Source organism: Gopherus flavomarginatus, chromosome 4, assembly GCF_025201925.1.
Source record: "Gopherus flavomarginatus isolate rGopFla2 chromosome 4, rGopFla2.mat.asm, whole genome shotgun sequence".
Lineage (NCBI taxonomy): Eukaryota > Metazoa > Chordata > Testudines > Testudinidae > Gopherus > Gopherus flavomarginatus.
In genome coordinates, this window is record NC_066620.1 from 117,602,948 (window position 1) to 117,620,582 (window position 17,635).

The 17,635-nt window shown below is 40.7% G+C and overlaps 1 protein-coding gene across 6 annotated transcripts in view; it reads left to right on the top strand.

Moving 5' to 3' along the window:
* The window catches only part of ARHGAP18 (Rho GTPase activating protein 18), a 135,605-nt gene that overhangs the window by 20,008 nt on the left and 97,962 nt on the right, over nucleotides 1-17,635 (top strand). For 2 of the 6 annotated variants that reach the window (XR_007773889.1, XM_050949606.1), the window contains exon 1: nucleotides 16,053-16,680. The exons of 1 other annotated variant lie outside the window; for it this stretch is intronic. Coding sequence is in view for 3 of the 5 variants with exons in the window: in XM_050949606.1 (XP_050805563.1) it covers nucleotides 16,574-16,680 (107 nt within the window). In the remaining 2 variants the exon portion in view is untranslated. Of the gene's footprint in view, nucleotides 1-16,050; nucleotides 16,681-17,635 lie in introns of those variants that run through there. 3 more of the 6 variants (XM_050949611.1, XM_050949609.1, XM_050949610.1) reach the window with 3 other exon arrangements.

Sequence of the window (17,635 nt, forward strand, 5' to 3'; positions counted from 1 at the left end):
ATTCAGGTCATTGTACTGCTCCTGTCACTGTGGTATCTGGCATTGGCATCACTGGCATAAGCAAGGGTTGCCAAATTAGGCCCTAAATCAGCAATCATGACTGATATATTTTCTTTTCAATAATCAGCCCAGTCTCTATTAGCTGGAATTGGGGGATAGGAAAATTAACTAGAAAAATGACCTGGCTGTGAAATCAGGTAGCCTATATATGCCAACAGTTTTTCACTATTACTCTGTGGTGTTGTCCTTAATTTGGAGTATGTTGTGTAAGAACAATTCACTGTGTACTTTGTAATATAAGTGACTTTAAAAGATCCTGACATACACAAAGTAAAGCACAGCCAATGCTACTCCTGAGTTTCTAAAGTTGTGGAATATATTCACAGGTGAAAGTGGGCTGGTAAGGCATACTGGTAAGAAGTGGCCGCCCATACAGGCCTGTGTACAGCTGACATTAAAGTGCTGCTGTGGCAGTGTTTTAAGGACCCTCCTTAAAGTGTTGCTGTGGCAGCGCTTTAATGTCGTTGCCTCTTTTGTCCCCCCAAGGGCCGCTGAGGGTGGAGTGGGAAAGGGGCAGCTGCCCTGGGGCCCAGCGATTTAAAAGGGCCCAGGGCTCCCAGCTGCCACCACCACTGCCATGGCAGTGACCAGAGCCCTGGGCCCTTTAAATCACCGCTGGAGCCCTGGATGGGGCGGGCCAGGCAGCAAGGGAGGGCTGGCTGTGGAGGCTGACCCCCCCAAGCCCACTCCTTCTGTCCAGAGCCACACCCCTTCCACCTGAGGCCACATCCCTTCCAGGGGCCCGGAGTCGGAGGCCCAGAGCTGGGGGCCGTACTGGTAAGACATTTATGTTATGTTCACCCCTGAATACATTATACTGTAAATATTTGAGAAGTATAAAGACTATAGTAATGCACACACAAGGGGAAGAGTTGAGTCTTAGCATGAAAACTACATTTATTGACTATTGGGTGCTTAACTGTGCAACCTTTATATTCTCATAACAGTTTTCTGTTTGGAATTACTTCTTAAATAGTTAATTGAGTGGTGGACTATCCAAGAACAATGGCCTGTTTGCAGGCATATAAAGTAATTTTAAAGACTCTTGTTGGGTACTAATTTTCATACAGTGCCATAAGTGAGTGTGGCACTTCAGAGATAAATAAAAAGACAATGGCTCACATTCTGTGGTTTTTAACAAAACAAACTCCAGTGAAACAAACTGCAGTGATACCAGTTCAAATAAAAGCTAAATGGTCCCAGGTTCAGCCTTCAGCTCCCATTAAAGGTAAAAGTAAGACTCCGATTGACTTATAATGGAGATTTCAGTGCACATCTGACCAGAGTTAAATCTGTGCACCACGTTGTCCTCAGTGGCCCAAATGGGAAAAACATTGAACACAAAATGTGCACAAAAATTTAGACTGGAATTTTCAGAAGGGGCCTAACTACCTTAAGGCACCTTTAGGAAGTGCTAGCCTTAGCCTTCTAGAAGAATTTCAGTTGTAGTCAGAAGAATCAGGTTTATTGAACTAGGTTACATGTTATAAAAGGGAGTTAAGGGTGGGGAATGTAAAGTATTTCCACAAATATCCACAAGCAGAACATTTAACCCCTTAGAGGCAGGCATTCTCGGAGGCAGAATGTGACAGTGTTCTACGGTGTCAGAATTCCACTCGCATGTCAGCACTTTAGAAATTATGTACCTGCTGCAGGGGCAACAACAGAGCTGCCCTTTTGCCTATGTAACAAGTACGTTAGACAGCATTCAAGAAATGAAATAACTATTTTGCATACATACTAAATATACACTTCTGCATAATGTTATATTACACATTATGCAGAGTGCTGATTCCTTATGAAAATATCTTTCTATGATTATTCTAATGAAGTTCAGTTTGCATAGATTAAGGTGTAGAACCTGAGGATTCCACAAATAGATCATACTCAAGCTAGGGCTTTAAAAAGGAAGGGCTCTTCAGTGTCAAATCTGTTGTAATCATTTCTGACAACAACTTTTAATGAAATTTGTAGTGAGTCCTAAAGCAACTGAAAGGAAAAAGGTAGTAGGCATTGGGGCGGGGGAATGAATGGTTTTAGAAGGCAAGCTTCTCATCTCTTTCTCAACTATCTACAGATTCACACTAGCAGGGAGATGAAGATAGTCCCAGGGGCACACAGGCATGGTGGCCCTCTGCCTCTGCCAGATCCCTTACAGCCACAGGCTTTGATGCCGAAAGGTGGGATTTTCCAAAACACCTTGAGTGACTCAGAACTGGTCTCCCTTTCAAGATTTACTAGCATAACTATATCAGTTGGTTGTGTGGGGGGAGTGATTTTTGCTGACATAGTTATTCCAGTTAAACCCCTAATACAGATGCAGGTTTACAGGTATAAGAGTGTCTTATGCTGGTATAGTTTATTTTGGTTCCTGAATTGGAATAAGCCAGTGGTCCCCAACCTTTTCGTCTGGCAGGCGCCAGACGAAGGACTGTGGTGGCGGTCAAGTGCCGAATTTCGGCGGCATTTCGGCAGCAATGCCTCTGGATGACGTCACTTTTCAGCAGCAAGTGGCGTCATTGAGAGGTGTTGCCACCAAAATGCCGCTGAATTTCAGTGGCATTTTGACAGATGCTCAACCACCAGCCAGGATGCGGGTGCATTTAGATGCGCCGTGGGCACCGCGTCGGGGACCCTTGGAATAAACTATACCAGTATAAACACTGTTATAATGGTATAACTGCATCTATACTGGGTTTGTTTTCTGATTTAACTACCTTGGCATAGTTACAGGGACAAAACTTTGAAGTGTAGATTAGTCCTTAGGAGCACAAATCCCACTGATTTTCAACAGAAGTTGTGCTCCTAAGCAGGGGTGCTGGAACAATTTGTATAGTGGGGGTGCTGAGAGCCATTGAACCCAACTGTAAATCCTGTATATGATGGAAATCACTTCAAATCAGGGGGTGCCTCCATACCCCCAGTACCCCTAGTTCCAGCATCTATGCCCCTAAGTGTACTCCCAGTACCCCTAGTTCTAGCATCTATGCCCCATGAGTGTGCTTTAGAAAATCCCAACCTGAACTTTTAGTTTTTCCTCCAGGAGAGAAGATAGTAGAGGGAATAAATCCTGATTCTCCCTCCCTTCAGTGGAAGAATTTGGGGAAAATTCAGTGAGTGAAACCTTGCAGAGTTTCATGCCCTTGCTCTTCTCCCACATGTGCTGCCTCTGGGACTATCTTCATCTCCCTGGCAGTGTGGATCAGTGGATAGTCAAGAGAAAAGGAAAACAAACAAACAAACAAACAAAAAAGGGAAGCTTGCCTTCTAAAAACATTCATATTCACCCCGCCCCACTTCCTACTGCTTTTTCCTTTCAGTTGCTTTAAGGCAGGGGTTCTCAAACTGGGGGTCAGGACCCCTCGGGGTCATGAGGTTATTACTTGGGGGTTCGTGAGCTGTCAGCCTCCATCCCAAGCCCGCTTTGCCACCAGCATTTATTATGGTGTTAAATATATTAAAAAGTGGTTTTGATGAGGTGGTGGGGGGCGGTGTTGGACTCACAGGCTTGCTATGTGAAAGGGGTCACCAGTACAAAAGTTTGAGAACCATTGCTTTAGGGACTCACAGGGTTGATCTGAGCTATTTGCAGGATTGGTGCCATTTCCCACAAATAGTTAAAAACACTGACATATCCAGTAAAAAATGCCACAAAGGTTTTATGAGGTGAAATCCAGGAACATACTATGTGATTCATCTCACAAGCACACTTATGCCTCAGAAACAAACAAACAAACAAGACTGAAAAAATATTGTCCCAAAGGAAAAGCTAGAAAGACAAGAACATATCGGAGTGCACTGTTTGCTAACTACTTATGCCTACCAGTCTCTTGTATCTGCTCTTAGACACCAATTCACTTTCACCAGATTCACCAACTGCTTTGCTTTTTCATCACTTAGCCCATCAAGCAAGAATATTTTTAGTATGTTCTGGAACCAGTCAGATGTGGATCAGAACATACTAAAAACATGATTGATTGGTGTTGAAGTGGGTGACCCCACTAAAAGTCAATGGGTGTTTTACCCACTGACTTTAATGGGGCCAGGATTTCTCTGAGGTCTTTCAAAGTGGACAAGCTTATAAAACAAGACAGTTGAATTAGGCTATTTCATTTCCACAACTTCCTATTTTGATGCAATGAACAGTAACAATCTTCTTTGCAAATACAGATTTTCAGAATCTGCAAAAATATGGCAACTAATCTTTCAACAACCAGCTGTTGGAAAATGTAGCAATGAACTCATTGTACTCCAATAGCTATCTGCATGCATGATAGACTGCTTGTTTTTTAAATCTTTACAAATGGCATTTGCAAAAAGTTAAAACATTCCCTCTACTTGTAAACTTCCGCTGATAGGTAGGCTGTGTAGACAGACATGCATGAGTGAGCAAGAGACATGTCAAGACCTCTCTTGGACTTTAACCTTTAACTCAGGATACTGTAGTTTGCCCTCTTTAATCCAGATAATATGGTATTACCATATTGAGGTGGGGGGGAAACAAAGCAATATCATTTTCATATGAATGTGACTGGATTACCCCATGAAACGCTTTGCTAACGTAATACAACATGATATTCATTAATGCATTGTTATGAATTGAGAAAGTTACAGACTCTTGTAAAGCAGGGGTACTTCAGCTTGGTTGGAGCTTTGATATTTCAGCCAGCACATGGCAACCAAATTAAAGCTACAGTAAATTATTGCCTCCATATGTGTACTTTTGCAAAATGTTCCAAATCAAAGCAAAATGAATAACTGCTAGATTCTCTCAGGGGTAATTGAGTTGGTGGTTAAAGAGGCTGCAAGCAGGCTTAACATCTACTTTCTAAATACTACATTCTACAAAAATTATAATACATTCTTATTTCAAATCTTGCTCCATGAAAATTTGAGCAATAACATCTTTAAACGAACTAAACTAAAATTTTGCAGATTGGGGAAGTCAGAAAAGACAGTCAACAGAAACAGCAAAAGTAAAAAAAGTAAAAGTATGTCATAAACATACAGCTAAGGGTAGCATAAAATCCCTCCAGAGCAGCTGCACTGAATCCTTACCTCTAAGGGGTTAAGAAGCTCAAATAACCTGGTTGGAACCTGACCAGAAGAACAATAAGGAAAGAAGATAATTTCAAATTGGAGTAGGGGGGAGGTTTTGTTTGTGCTCTCTTTGTTGTTCCCTCTCTGGATGGAGAGAGAGAGACCAGGCAGGAAAAACATCTTCTGAAAACATACCTGAAATGAGCATCTAAGATTACAAAAATTGTAACCAAGGGCAAGGAAATGCATTAGATTATCTTTTGTTTTAGCTTGTGAATTTTCTCTGTGTTGAGAGGGAGTTTTATTCCTGTTTTTTGTAACTTTGAAGCTGAGCCTAGAGGGGAATCCTCTGTTTTAAATCTTTTTATTACCCTGTAAATTTACCTTCCATCCTGATTTTTGCAGGTGTGATTCTTTTACTTTTTCTTTTAATAAAATTCTTCTTTTAAGAACCTGATTGATTTTCAGTGTCCTAAAGACCAAGGGGTTTGGTCTGTGCTCACTTTGTAACCAATTGGTTGGTATATTATTCTCAAGCCTTCAGGAAAGGGGGTGAAGAGGCTTGGGGAATATTTTGGGGAACAAGGGACTCCACGTGACCTGAATTTTTGTTTAAATCACTTGGTGGTGGAGCAATACCATCCAAGGACAAGGAAAGGATTTGTGACTTGAGGAAGTTTTTAACCTAAGCTGGTAAAAATAAGCATAGGGGGTCTTTTATGCAGGTCCCCACATCTGTACCCCAGAGTTCAGAGTGGGGAGGGAACCCTGACAACAGCACTGAAGAGAGTTGTGGGAAGGGGTGCTAACTACAGTTCCAGTCACTGCACCTGTCACAGAAAGATCTAGTCCACTGGTTAGGGAGGATGTGTATTATACTCCCAATTTACTATTACTTGTGGTGGAATCAGCAGCATGTGCTGGTCAGGGGGATGCATGTGGTTAATCCTCCAAAGTGAGGCAAAGAAGTGCATTCATTAGCATGTTGCAGTTGCTCACTGAGTCTTGCTTGCCAGTGAGCGCAGTAGTCCCTTATACTAAACACTCAGCAGCATTCCATGCCCTCTGCTTAGCTCCCTCCTGGAAGGGTGAGTTTGCCCTTATAGTGTGTGTGTGTATATATTGCAATATATGCACATGCAGATTAGTAAAATTTGTAACAAATGTTTCATCTTTTCTGCTGTCTGTTTGCTGTACTCAGGGTTAGCAATATGTTCTCGTGTAAATATATGATAGTGCGAGAGCCAGGAAATATTAAGCTACTACATTGACAGTCAAAATACGTCTGACTAATGTCACAGAAACTCTTTTATGTGAAAATCTCAAGTAAACCCTAAAAATAGTTGTCTCTGCAGAAAGCACACAGTTTGCATCTGAACTAGGTAAACTCTTTAAATTAGCCTTTTGTAACTCAATTTACTACTCAGCATTAATAATATGTTCTTGTGCCCTATATTTTTATATTCCTTCCTATACTATTATCACATTGCTTTCCTATCCTATCACAATAGGGTGGGCATAGTTGTAAGCAGAGCTGGACAAGATAGCCACAAACAAAAATTTAATCTTTGACTGTTAACAGGATTATCTTTTACAAATCTGCTACTTATTTAAAATTATTTGTGAATAATTTACATGGTTGTGTGTTAGCTTACACACAATTCTCCATAGCTGTCGCTTTGAGGATTCACAATTCATGCTGTATTAGTGGTATTTTTTCAGCTCTGATTGGCTGATTCCCAAACCCACAAAGAGCCATCTGCATATGCCTGTCATGATTTCTAGTGCAAATGGTTGCACAATTCTTCACAATGATTTTCCTTCCTATGAATATTCATATGAAATAAATTTCACTCGGATGAATGCTTGTGAAAAGCAAATAAAAGGGGACACATAGTATCAAAGGAAAGACCCAGTTTTTATTCTGATGAATGTTTGTGAATATTATTGTTCAATATTTGACCAGTTCTAGCTACAAGAAATTGTACTAAGACTTTAATTCCAGAATCAAAAAAACAAGGTGCCATGAAGTTAGATACTTATAATCAAACTTAACTGTAAAATTTGAATGCTCAGCTGTGCTGTCAGAGCCAATTTATGCCCAAGGCATGGTAATGTTGTACTTGGATTTCTTCATTTGATCATTTCTACCATCTGCAAGTGTAGCAAGAATGAGTCTGGCAACTTGTCAGGAAACCCAAGACTGGCAGCAATTTGGGGACTTCAGCTCCCTAGGACATTAAGACCAGTAGTAGATCAGAGGAATACTTCTGAGGAACAGATATTATCCCATTAGAGCAATATATCAGAGGGGTAGCCATGTTAGTCTGTATCCACAAAAACAACAAAGACTACCCACGAAAGCTTATGCCCGAATAAATCTGTTAGTCTTTAAGGTGCCACCGGACTCCTCATTAGGGCAATGATTCTCAAACTGTGGTCAGTGGACCAATGGTAGTCCATGCAATTGCTTCTCTCGCAGTTTGAAGTGTCTATTATCTTCACTCAATGACATTTCCAGATAGCTGTGCCCCAGTCCAGAACTCACTATTTTCATAGGCTTTTTTGACTAAGTTAAAAAAAACAAAACACCTTTCTATCTTGCCTGGCTGCTTCATGTTTTACTTTAAAAGGTGTTTCTCTGGTGTACATTCAGCTGTGATCAAATTTACAGGCAACAGCAAAATTGGAGAGGTAACAAAGAAAAGAGGACAGAGCCAAACTGCAAAGTGACTTGGAGAGCATCTGAAATAATTGGTTGCTGACTCCTAGCCAGATGTAAATTGACAAAAGCCATCCTGGTCCCCTCTCAGACCTGATCATCCAAGACCGGCCTGAGAACTAGTTGTATGCACAGGTTTCCTGTGAACTGAATATTAACAAGTGGCAGACACACATCTTTAATCAAAGCAGCAGATAGCATCTGGATTTTTTCAGATGGCTTCTCTCTACCTACCAACATCATTTCCATCTGACTTGGTTAAAGCTTGAGCCAACTAACTCTCATCCAACTCCCACTGTATCCACCAGACACTGGATACAGCATTCAGTTCACTGCCTGGATTGGATGAGACACAGACTTGAGTTATCAGCATATTGAATACATTACAGCTTCTGCCTAACACTGACCCTGACAATGGTCCCATACACCTATTGTACAAGAAGGGAGATAAAATAGAAGCTTCTGAAACCCCATGTGAGAGCATCCTCAGCGCAAGAAAGGAAGTGCATAAAAACCTTCCTCTGGGAACGTACAGTAAGAAAGTACCTGAGCAGTCTCCCCCATACCTGCTACAGTCTGCCGGCAAATCAACAACTCCTCATGGAGAACAGTATTCGAATGGACACTTGATCTGCATCCATCATTGGCCACTAACGCAACCAGTGCACTCTCCATGCCATACCCAGGTTAAAACCCAGACTTGGCTGGGTTAAGGAGATTGAAGCAGTTGGATATTGAAAAGACAAGATGACAAGAATTGTCTTAACAAAAATTAGAAGATTTAGTTCAGCATTATAATTGGCCACATTTGTCAGGGCCACGTGGTAGTTTCTTGAACTAAAACTGAGAAGGCAGCAATCTGCCCACTGTAATGGAGGTATTGACAGTCAGCAATGAAAAAGGACCTAGCTCCTCAACACTGATTTTCACTAGCCAGAAGTGACCTGGGTCCAAAGCATAGGTTTTGTCATATAGTTCTCCCCAAACTTCCTGTATCTCAGGTAAAGTCACTGACCAGAACTCAAGCACAGTAGATTTAGCATTTGCTCCTGAAGACATTACCCTGCCCTCATTAATACAGACAGTTCAGTCCAAATCAGCATCATTTTATCCTCAATGTAACATGCACGAAAAGACTAACAAATAACAATATTTTGCACATAGGGAGTGACTTTTAAAACAATTTAACAAGGATTAAATAGGCCTCAGACAGCGCTGTAATATGCATATTATTAATCTTATTGTATTGAAAGGTAAACTGAGGCAGGGAGCTGTTAGGTGGCTTGTACAAGGTCAAAAAAAGTAAATGACTGGTCTAGGAATGAAGCCAAGGACTACTGACTCCCAAGTCCTATGCTTAGCTACTAGGATAACCACTTCTCCCAGACATCTGTTGTAAAAAGCAGATAAATGAGTGCACTTTACCCACCATTGAAACATGGCCACCTCTGTGTTAAACAGAGCAGCTACGTATCAGCCAAAAGCAACAAATCAAACAAGAACCTCATCCAATCAAAACTACAGGGAGATTTGTTTTAGATTAATTCATGTGTGTTTTAGTTTCATAAGAATATTCTCAAAAAATGTACCAATAATTGATCATGAACTCATTGAAAAATAATAATTACCAAAGCATCCAGCAGAGTGCACCACATGCATTTTAGAACAGTTTCCAGGAGGAAGGGGAACAGTGAAAAGTGTTGCTGGTTTAATTATACAGATTAATTAAGAAAAAATAATTAATTATCTGTATAAAAAGATTACAAATGAAGGGGAGGCTGGTGGGACTCTCTGAGAACAGAAAGTGTGTTTATTCTCTTGTACCATTTCGCTGCTGCTGTGTCAGTCATATACTGCTCACGAAAAATTCCCTTTGTATGGAGCTATCCTTGGGTACTGCTGAGCAACTCCAACACATCAATATAATGAAAGTTTAGGGTGTTCAGCATCTGTCAGGATCAGACCCTAAGAATGCACATAACAAGCCAGCTACTGAACATGTGATCAGCTTCTCTGTGGACAAAGACTGTGGTTTCATGCCCAGATTTAATTTCTTTGCATAACTATGCTGATCTAAATCACCTCCTATACTCCAGTACAGTATATCAGTAAAGTCTTGATTACTCTGATTTTTATGTACCACATGCTACATGTTCAGCTAAATTAAACTGTTGAATCTGCTTTGCTATTTGCCGGTGTCACAGAACCATATTAAGCATTCTCTACAAGACCTCATCTAAATTATTTCTAGTATTTTTCTGCAGCTATGGAATAGTATTAACATATGAGGATCTTTACATAATAGAGCGGAATACCATATCAAGCGGCCAATTTAATATAGGATTGTATTCAGCATATACTATATGAGCAGCTTTTCATTTCATGCCTTCATCTATTATTTGGAACCCACAAACACAAACTGGAAAAAGGAAAGGCTGCCACAGTATTATATGAATGTGGATCAGGATGCAGGGGTGATGGGACGATTTCAGCTCAGTTTAAAATTTGTTTAGGCTAATTTAGGCAAACCCACACTGTCTAGGAGAAGAAAATACTTTATGGGTAGGGTTATAGAAATGCAGGCTTGGAAGTAGAGGTGGATTAAGCTTTTGTGGGGCCCTGGGCCAAAGCTAGTGGTGACCTCTCCCCACCCCTTCTACTTGCAGTCCCCACATGGCCTGCGCTCCTGCTGGGGAAATGGGATCAGAGTGCGGGGCTTGCCCTGCTCTGCCCCTTCCCCATCCAGTACTGCTGCCAGGGAGCTGGCTCTGGGCACAGGGGGCTTGCTCTACACTCTGGCAGGAGCGCCAGGTGGGCGGAGCAGGGCAAGCCCCTACACCTCAACCCCGCTCCCTGACAGGCGTGCTGGGTGGGTGGGTCAGGATGCAGGGGTGCCCATTTTTTTGGGCCCCCCCCAATTGGCCAGGGTCCCTGGGCATGGGACCTATTGGTCCACTGGCTAATCCATCACTGCCTAGAAGGGACCTCATGAGGTCATCTAGAGCATTCCCTCATGCTGAGGCAGGACTAAGTATACACAGACCATCCCTGCCATGCATTTGTAAAACGTGGCCTTAAAAATCTTCATGATAGGGATTCCCAAGTACCAGATCATTAGAAATATACCTAGTGAGTCACTGAACAAACTTGTGATCTCATTGTGGTGCTGTTTGTGGCCCTGGGACATTTATATGTATAGTCAGAGCGTCAACTGGAATAAATTGGTGTAATGCCATAGAATTCAGTTTGGAACCTGTTCATGTTGACATGGCACCACAAGACAGGGTTGCTTAGTGGTCATCCCTTTAAAATGGTGATGTCATATCTAGAGAAGACATAAAATCTGAAAATCATCCATAACATCAATGTGGAAAAATCTGTACAATGACAGTATCTGGGGGAAAAAAGGAAAGAAAATGAAAGAATAAAATTCAGTTACATAGTGAACTGCTGATAATATATAGTTCAAACTAATTTATACATATGCTCTGTAAAAATAGTAATAAAGAATATTACTGTAGATACAATTTCTCTGTAAAGATCTCACACCAAACACTTTATAATTGGTGTTCAGAATCTGTGTGATCTGATGGGGTAATGTAACTGTGTACAAGTCATGTTTTACCAATGCACATCAAAGGAGGTACTGTAATATTTGAAAGTCTTGGGCTCCATAGCAAAAGAGATTGATACAAGACAGCAAATAAGTCATATTTCTCAAGTGGCTGAAGGCTATATGTTTCAATCTTGCCCTCAAGAATACTTGATTGATAATACTAAATTGTGTGCCTTCTTTCAAATGCATATTTCCATTCTGGGTAAGAACAGAAATATTTATTGCAAACTCAGTATTTATTGAACACAATATTTCTATTAGGAGAAAATACTTTACTTACATTAGTGGAGGAAAATGTACAACATAACCTGTACATATTTAGGGCCAGATTCTGTTCTTGGTTACTTTGATATAAATCTGTTCTTGGTTACTTGGATATAAAAGAAGTGGAGTCACTCTGGATTTACGCTGATGTAAAAGAATGGCATTTGGTTCCAGCGGACTGCCAAATGCAGTGTCCAAGGTTTTTTTTAAAATGCATCCCCTAGAATTAAGCTCTTAAGACCACAAGAACTGTTGTGTGCTCAGCACATTTGAAAAAAATCAAATAATTTATTGGGGCAAACTTGTTTGTCTTGTTAAAGAGATTTAAGAGGAGATTTCAGTATCTCTGCTAATTCTGAGTCATCATTAATTCAACCACTGTCATTTATTAATGGAACTACTCTCTTTCTAATAACTTTTCCCTCTCCAATATATTTAATAAAGTTCTTATTCTCTATTTTGCTAGTATTAACTCATTCAATGTTTTTTACTATCCCAATCTTTTGCCTGCACTCCTTAAATAGAGTGTGAATATTCTTCTTTGTCTGCCTTCTTCCTTTTCCATTTGCAGTACAATTTTCTTTGAGCAGTCCCTAGTGTCACCACATTGGTTGCATCTTGTTCCTGTATTCTTCCTTTACAGAAGAAGCACTATGCATTATACCTTAATTATTGCATTTTTTAGGATGCTTATCAAAGAAAAGGCATCTTACATTTTTATTCTTTTAGCACCTAATCTGTATTCTGTTCAGGCAAATTACTTTGAAATGCATGAAGTCAACATACAGTACTTTAGATATTTTTATTTAGTTTTTACAGGATGTTTTGTAACTGAGTAAAATGTTTGGCATATACTCATTATCCTGAAATTTTAAAAATTCACAAAGTCCTGAAGATCTTAGTATTTATATATGTTTTCAATATTAAAAAGAAAAATAATGCAAAAGAACTTTCATTGCTTAAAAAAGGGACTATTTAACAATTAATTATTTCATGTGTATTAAAATAAAAAGAGCAGTAGGTAAAAGTCAGATATGGTAGGTGCACTGACATACATTAACAGGGCTATAGTTTCTGGTTTTACACTGGTGTAAAATTCGAGTAACTCCAATTGTCAGCTAAGTGTGACCAGAATCAGGCCCCAATTTGTGCCATTAAGATAGAGCCCATAAGATATGCTGTGGAGCTGCATCAGGGCAAGGAGAGCACTAAGGAGGCATTTTCACAGCTCCAAGATATGCTCTGGCAGTACCCCTGCTGCTATACTCCTCTAGGGTTTGGAGGCATGAAGTTACACTCCCACTAGCAGGGGCAAGTTGTAAGGTGAAGCAGTGGTCCTGCTTTCTTCCCTCCCTATCTCCTTTGGGGTGCTGGGCATTCCTAGGGGAATAAGGTGATAGCAGCCTGTGCTCTCCCCTCTGGATATGGGGTGCAGTTCTGCATGATACACCTGGCTTAAGAATGAAAACAAACTTTCAAAGGGTTCAGAATGGACTGGTTTTATCCTCCCCCACCTTCTACTTTTTCCTCAGAAATATTTAACAAAATCCCATTATTAGGGAAAAGATTAAGAATTTTTATTCAAATGTTGATAATTTCAATTGTAAAAGTCAAAGAATGAAAAGTTTCACACAAAAATTCATTTACAAATGGCCATTTTTCACAAAATGTTCAGTTGAAAACATTTCAACCAGCTTGCTAGCCCTACACAGGCAGCATACCAGCATAGTGGTAGAAAGTTCCTTACAGAGCCCACATTAGGGTCAGGTAGAATTGCAATTACTCCCCCTCACTTCTACACCCTCCGCCCCCCAAAAAACAAAACAAACAAAAAAACCCAGCTGCATAAATATCTACGGACCAGGCAGAAGATGGCCCTGAAAGGTTGCATAGCGGAAAGGAACCTCTATAATTGCTGGCCCACAGATGCTCAACTGAATTTCCTTGGGCAGCTTTTCTCAGTTCTACAGGGATATTACCCCTTCCCCACCAGTGAGAGACCATGCAGTCAGATATTCTGTAGCTACCCTTCCAAAAGAGAAACCATTGAATGAAGTCCTGGTCCCATTGGCAAAAAAATCTCATTGGCTTTAACAGGGTCAGGATTTCACTTGTTAACTCTGCCAGATCAATGGTTATAAGCAGCAGCTGTGCTCAAGACTGACTCTGAAGGATACATTCTATGCAGTGCTGTTGTTGCCGCCATGTTGGACCCAAGATATTACAGAGAGATGGGTGAGGTAATATTTTATTGGACCAACTTCTGTTGGTGAGAGAGAGATAAGCTTTTGAGCTTACACAGAGATCTTATGTTTCTGAAGGACATGTTGATCTTGCTTAGTGACTCTCCCAGTGTTCAAACATGAGGGCACATTCTTCCCTGGCTGATTCTCAACTAGGGAAGGCTTTCAGAGCGGCCATAGGTCAAAGTTATTGGATCTCCATTTTGGAGATCAGCCAGGCAGAAAAATAAAAGGGACTAACCATTTCCATAGATGTTTATTTCAATGTGCGATCATTTAAATAAATGTAGGTACAGAACTCCAGGTATTTGCATGCTAGCAAACAGCTTGCTTTGTGCACTGAAGTCATTAAATATTTAACCACGCACTAACACACACATGTGTATAGGAGCTTTTATTTCTATGTGTAATCTTTGTTTTTTCTTTTTTAAAGCCCTAGGAAATTACAATATGCAGACATCAAGGAATTCATTTATGGTACACAGAAACATAATTTAGATAAGAAGTTTATGATGTAAGTACTTATACACATGTACAGAAAGGGACTCATTAGAATTGTGAAAATCATAGCTTTGAACACACTGGGACAGAACCTTTGCTTTGACTCTGATTTTCTGATATGCCAACACAAAGCAACTGAAAAGCCCATAGATCTGGACTCTTGAGAATTCATGGATGGTATGGAGCTATAGCACCTCCCCACGCAACCCTCCATGCAGGTGGTATGTCTAGGAGAAAGAGGCCTGACCAGGGACCTCCTGCACTCTGGCTACCCCAATTAGTCCCTGATTGTCAAAATGTTGCCTTGGAGCTATTAGCAGCTGGGTGCAAGTTGGAACAGCCCTGAAGCTTCTCAGTCATGCTGGGGACAAAGCACCCACCCTTACTTCCCACTGCCAGTTACTGTAGTTTTACAATTTACTATTTTTTCTAATTAAATAAAACTCGTGAAAAATGCCAATAAGGGAAATTGTCTATAGTGATTCAGTGACAGACTGTGCACTAAGTGCTGTCTGGTGCATAAAGTAAACCAATGGAAGAGAAAAATATGTTTTTCTTCTCATCTTCTAGCTATAGCACTCTTAGGGTATCACTTGTAACAGGTAAAAAATTTGCAGAGGGAAGTCTGATTTTTCAGTTGACTGCATCCTTTTAATTCTAAACTAATAATATTGTGTTAAGGCTTTTAAAAGCCATCTTACATTGAAGGCTAGTGGAGATTGCTGTTATAAACTCATTTATATATTTTATGGAAATGAACGGATTCAGAACCTTTGATTTACAAATATTGCTATCCTATGGAAACAACTATTATTGTTACTCTCTTCCTCCCTCTCTCCCTTTTCCTACTCTTTGTTTGTCACAATAATTAGTTGTGTCGAGTCATAAATTAACCCTGATCCTGCTAACATTTATTTGTGCACATAACTTTACTAACACAAGTAATCAAATTCAAGTCAGTGGGATTCATCACGAGTAAAAAGAAAAAAAATGTGCAGGATCAGAGCCTGAGATTGTAGAGCAGGAACTTTGTCAATTTTGGCGTTTCCACAGCACCTACCACAATGGGATCCGGATCCTGACAGACTACCACAAGGGTCGGCAACCTGTCAGAAGTTGTGTGCTGAATCTTCATTTATTCACTCTAATTTAAATATTTGAGTGCCAGTAATACATTTTAACATTTTTTTAGAAGGTCTCTTTCTATAAGTCTATAATATATAACTAAACTGTTGTATGTAAGTAAATAAAGTTTTTAAAATGTTTAAGAAGCTTTATTTAAAAATTAAATTAAAATGCAGAGCCTCCCAGACTGGTGGCCAGGACCCGGACAGAGTGAGTGCTGCTGAAAATCAGCTCACCTACTGGCCTTTGGCATGCATGCCATAGGTTGCCTACCCTGGACTACCACATAAAATAATACATTCTATTTTTGGTATTTTATACACCCAGCGCATATTGGGGGTGGAGCAGACTGGCTTGATAAGCAGCCTGTAAATTTCTTAACGGTTCAAACTGACAAAAATAGAATCTGCTGTATTTTGGAAAGCTAAGCTGAGTAATCATTATGAGTACAGTCTGAGCTGGGAGATCTATATGAATCTGGTTATATCAGCTCCTCTATGCTGTACTCATATTTGCCTTCGCTGTATGTGTTCTGAACCTGTCAGCAAGGGGTTAAGGAAAGTGGCAACTCATGTTGCAGTGGCCAGAAAAAAACAACAAAACCTCATCATCTGGAAACAGGAATTGGAAAACGAAACTATCTTTTCTTGGGACCTAGTATTATCTAGAGAATAAGTTTCTTTCTACACTTGTTCTGACTGGTTGAATGTACCCTATTTAGATGTTTAAGTAATTAAATAAGATAATAGTAAAACGCTGAAAAGGAGCAAGAAATTTCCTCGTTTAACAATACTCATGAATCAGAGAGTCTAACTGGAGAGACAGGAAGCATTTCACATAAATAACTCCTCCCCTCCTTCCTCTTCTGTTTTGCTAACGCTGATCTTCAGAGGAGGAGCTGGCGGATGCTAATAAGCTGAGTTGCCAAGTGAGCGTTAGCAGGAACTTCATTACCCTTCTTTGCCTTAGTATCTTGGCAAAGATTATGCTGCGACTCGCACCATGAACTGGCTGTCTGCTTCCCCGGGAGTCGTTTTAACAGCCTACCACCCCAGCGGCAACAATGCCGGGAGTCACGCGAAAGAGAGCGAAGAAACGTCCCCCTCAAGGTAAGGTAGAGCGCTCGGCAAACTTCACCTGCGCAGGGAGAACAACAGTGCAGAGGCAGTCAGCTGGGGCAAGACGCCGCCGCTACTACCATGCAAGCTGCTGACGCAGGAATGCTGTCCCAGGGTTCAGTACAAAGGCTCGGGGGGGTGCAGTCTGTAGGTTACAGATCAGAGAAGCAAAGTTTAGAAAACGTCAGAAGTTGCTCTCTGCAAGGAGGTGCAGGGCGTGGTTTGGAGAATTAACAACGTCTGGAACAGGTGCATTTGCAGAGAGAGCACATGAGCTCCCACAGGTTGGGAGTCTTTAATGCCTTTTGTGTACAGCACGTAGAAACACTTTCTGCCAGCAAAGTTACTATTCTTAACTGGTAAACACAATGTGTTAAGAGTCAAGCAGCAAAAAACTCCCCTCAGTCACTGGGCTTACCTGATCTTTGCTTTTTTTGGAGAGGGGGGAGTGCTGCGCTTTCACTTGGGGGGGTGGTGGAAGAGACATTAGTTGTGCCCAATTCATGCACGCGCGTGTGTGTTTGTATAAAATATAATCACCGTTCATAAGAACAAGTTTTTGACTCAAACAAAACGTCTCCTCCCTGTCACAAGGTGATGTGGTTACATAGAGGGAGAGAGAGGAACATGTATTCCATAGATTACTGAGGTACAAATAGGCTCTGTGTACTTTGTTCTTTTTTCCTCCTCCTGATTTTTTTTTTAATTACCTCGGTACTTGGTGAATTGTTTCCTGCTTCAATGTGTGTGCTGGAAATAGTAAATATTCACAGCAGCGCAAGTCATTGAGTGGAAAACTTGCTTGTAAAGTGAATGCTGTTATAACTCAGTTAGTACGTGTGTGTGTATTACTTAAAAACACAACAGCTGCAGTTCTTTGTGCACCTTTACCTAGGCCTGTGTCATAAACAGATAGCTAAGGGTTAATGTCTCTTTCACCTGAAGC